Consider the following 941-nt stretch of genomic DNA (forward strand, 5'->3'; position numbering starts at 1 on the left):
CTGCTGCTGCTGCTGCTGCTGGATCATGAGCAGCAGCAGATCAACTAGCCACAGCTGCAGCCGCAGCAAAGACATCGTCAGCAGCAGCTCCAGCCGCAGCAGCAGCACATTCACAAAACCCCAGAACCCTATGGGGGCCCAAGGTGCTGCTGCAAACTCATATCTACCAGCAGCAGCAGCAGCAGCAGCAGCAGCAGCAGCAGAAGGTGTTGCTGCTGCTGCTGCTGCTGCTGGTGCTGCTGCTGGTGCTGCTGCTGGGTCTTTAGGGGATCTACGCCAAAGCCGAGAGGCAATAGAGAGAGCAGCAGATGTAGAAATAGATGAAACATTCCTGCTGCTGCTGCTGCTGCTGCTGCTGCTGTTGCTGCTGTTGCTGCTGGTGTGTGTCTGCATGCAGCTGAGGTGTTTCTGCTGCTGCTGCTGCTTGGATGGCCCCGCGAGGGAGTGCAGCAGCAGGGGCGTCAGCTGCTGAGCTCGTGCTGCTCTCTCTGCTGCTTGCTGCAGCAGCAGCAGCTGCTGCTGCTGCAGCAGCCCCGCGGGCTCCCCATTCACTCCTCTGTATGCCTCTAGGGGGTCTTGCTGCTCGATCCCGTTTATTATAACCATTTGTGTATATAAGTCTTCGAGAGGGTCCACCAGCTGCTGCTGCTGCTGCTGCTGCTGCTGCTGCTGCTGGTGGTAGGCCCGTGTGCTTGATGCCGCTGTGTCTGCTGCTGCTGCTGCTGCTGCTGCTGCAGCAGCAGGAGTATGTTTAGTAGGGTTTGTTGCTGCAGCAGAATCTGATGCATGCATGTCTATGCCTTGACTACTAGCTGCCCCATCTCCTGCTGCTGCTGCTGCTTCTGCTGCTGCTGCTGCTGCTGCTGCTCTCCTCCCCCACCACGTGGTGTATGCGGGGTACTCTGAGGCCACAGGGAGGTTCAGCGAGTCCGCCCCAGGCA

General features: G+C 59.0%; 1 protein-coding gene across 1 annotated transcript in view; it reads right to left on the reverse strand.

Annotated features, from left to right (window-relative positions):
* The window catches only part of EMH_0091560 (ABC1 domain-containing protein, putative), a gene marked incomplete at both ends in the record, with an annotated part of 1,212 nt that overhangs the window by 159 nt on the left and 112 nt on the right, over positions 1-941 (reverse strand). The window contains one exon of the mRNA XM_013501741.1: positions 1-939. Within this exon, the coding sequence (XP_013357195.1) occupies positions 1-939 (939 nt within the window). The remainder of the gene's footprint in view (positions 940-941) is intronic.

This window comes from Eimeria mitis, genomic scaffold (genome assembly GCF_000499745.2).
Source record: "Eimeria mitis Houghton genomic scaffold, Emh_scaff7442, whole genome shotgun sequence".
Lineage (NCBI taxonomy): Eukaryota > Apicomplexa > Conoidasida > Eucoccidiorida > Eimeriidae > Eimeria > Eimeria mitis.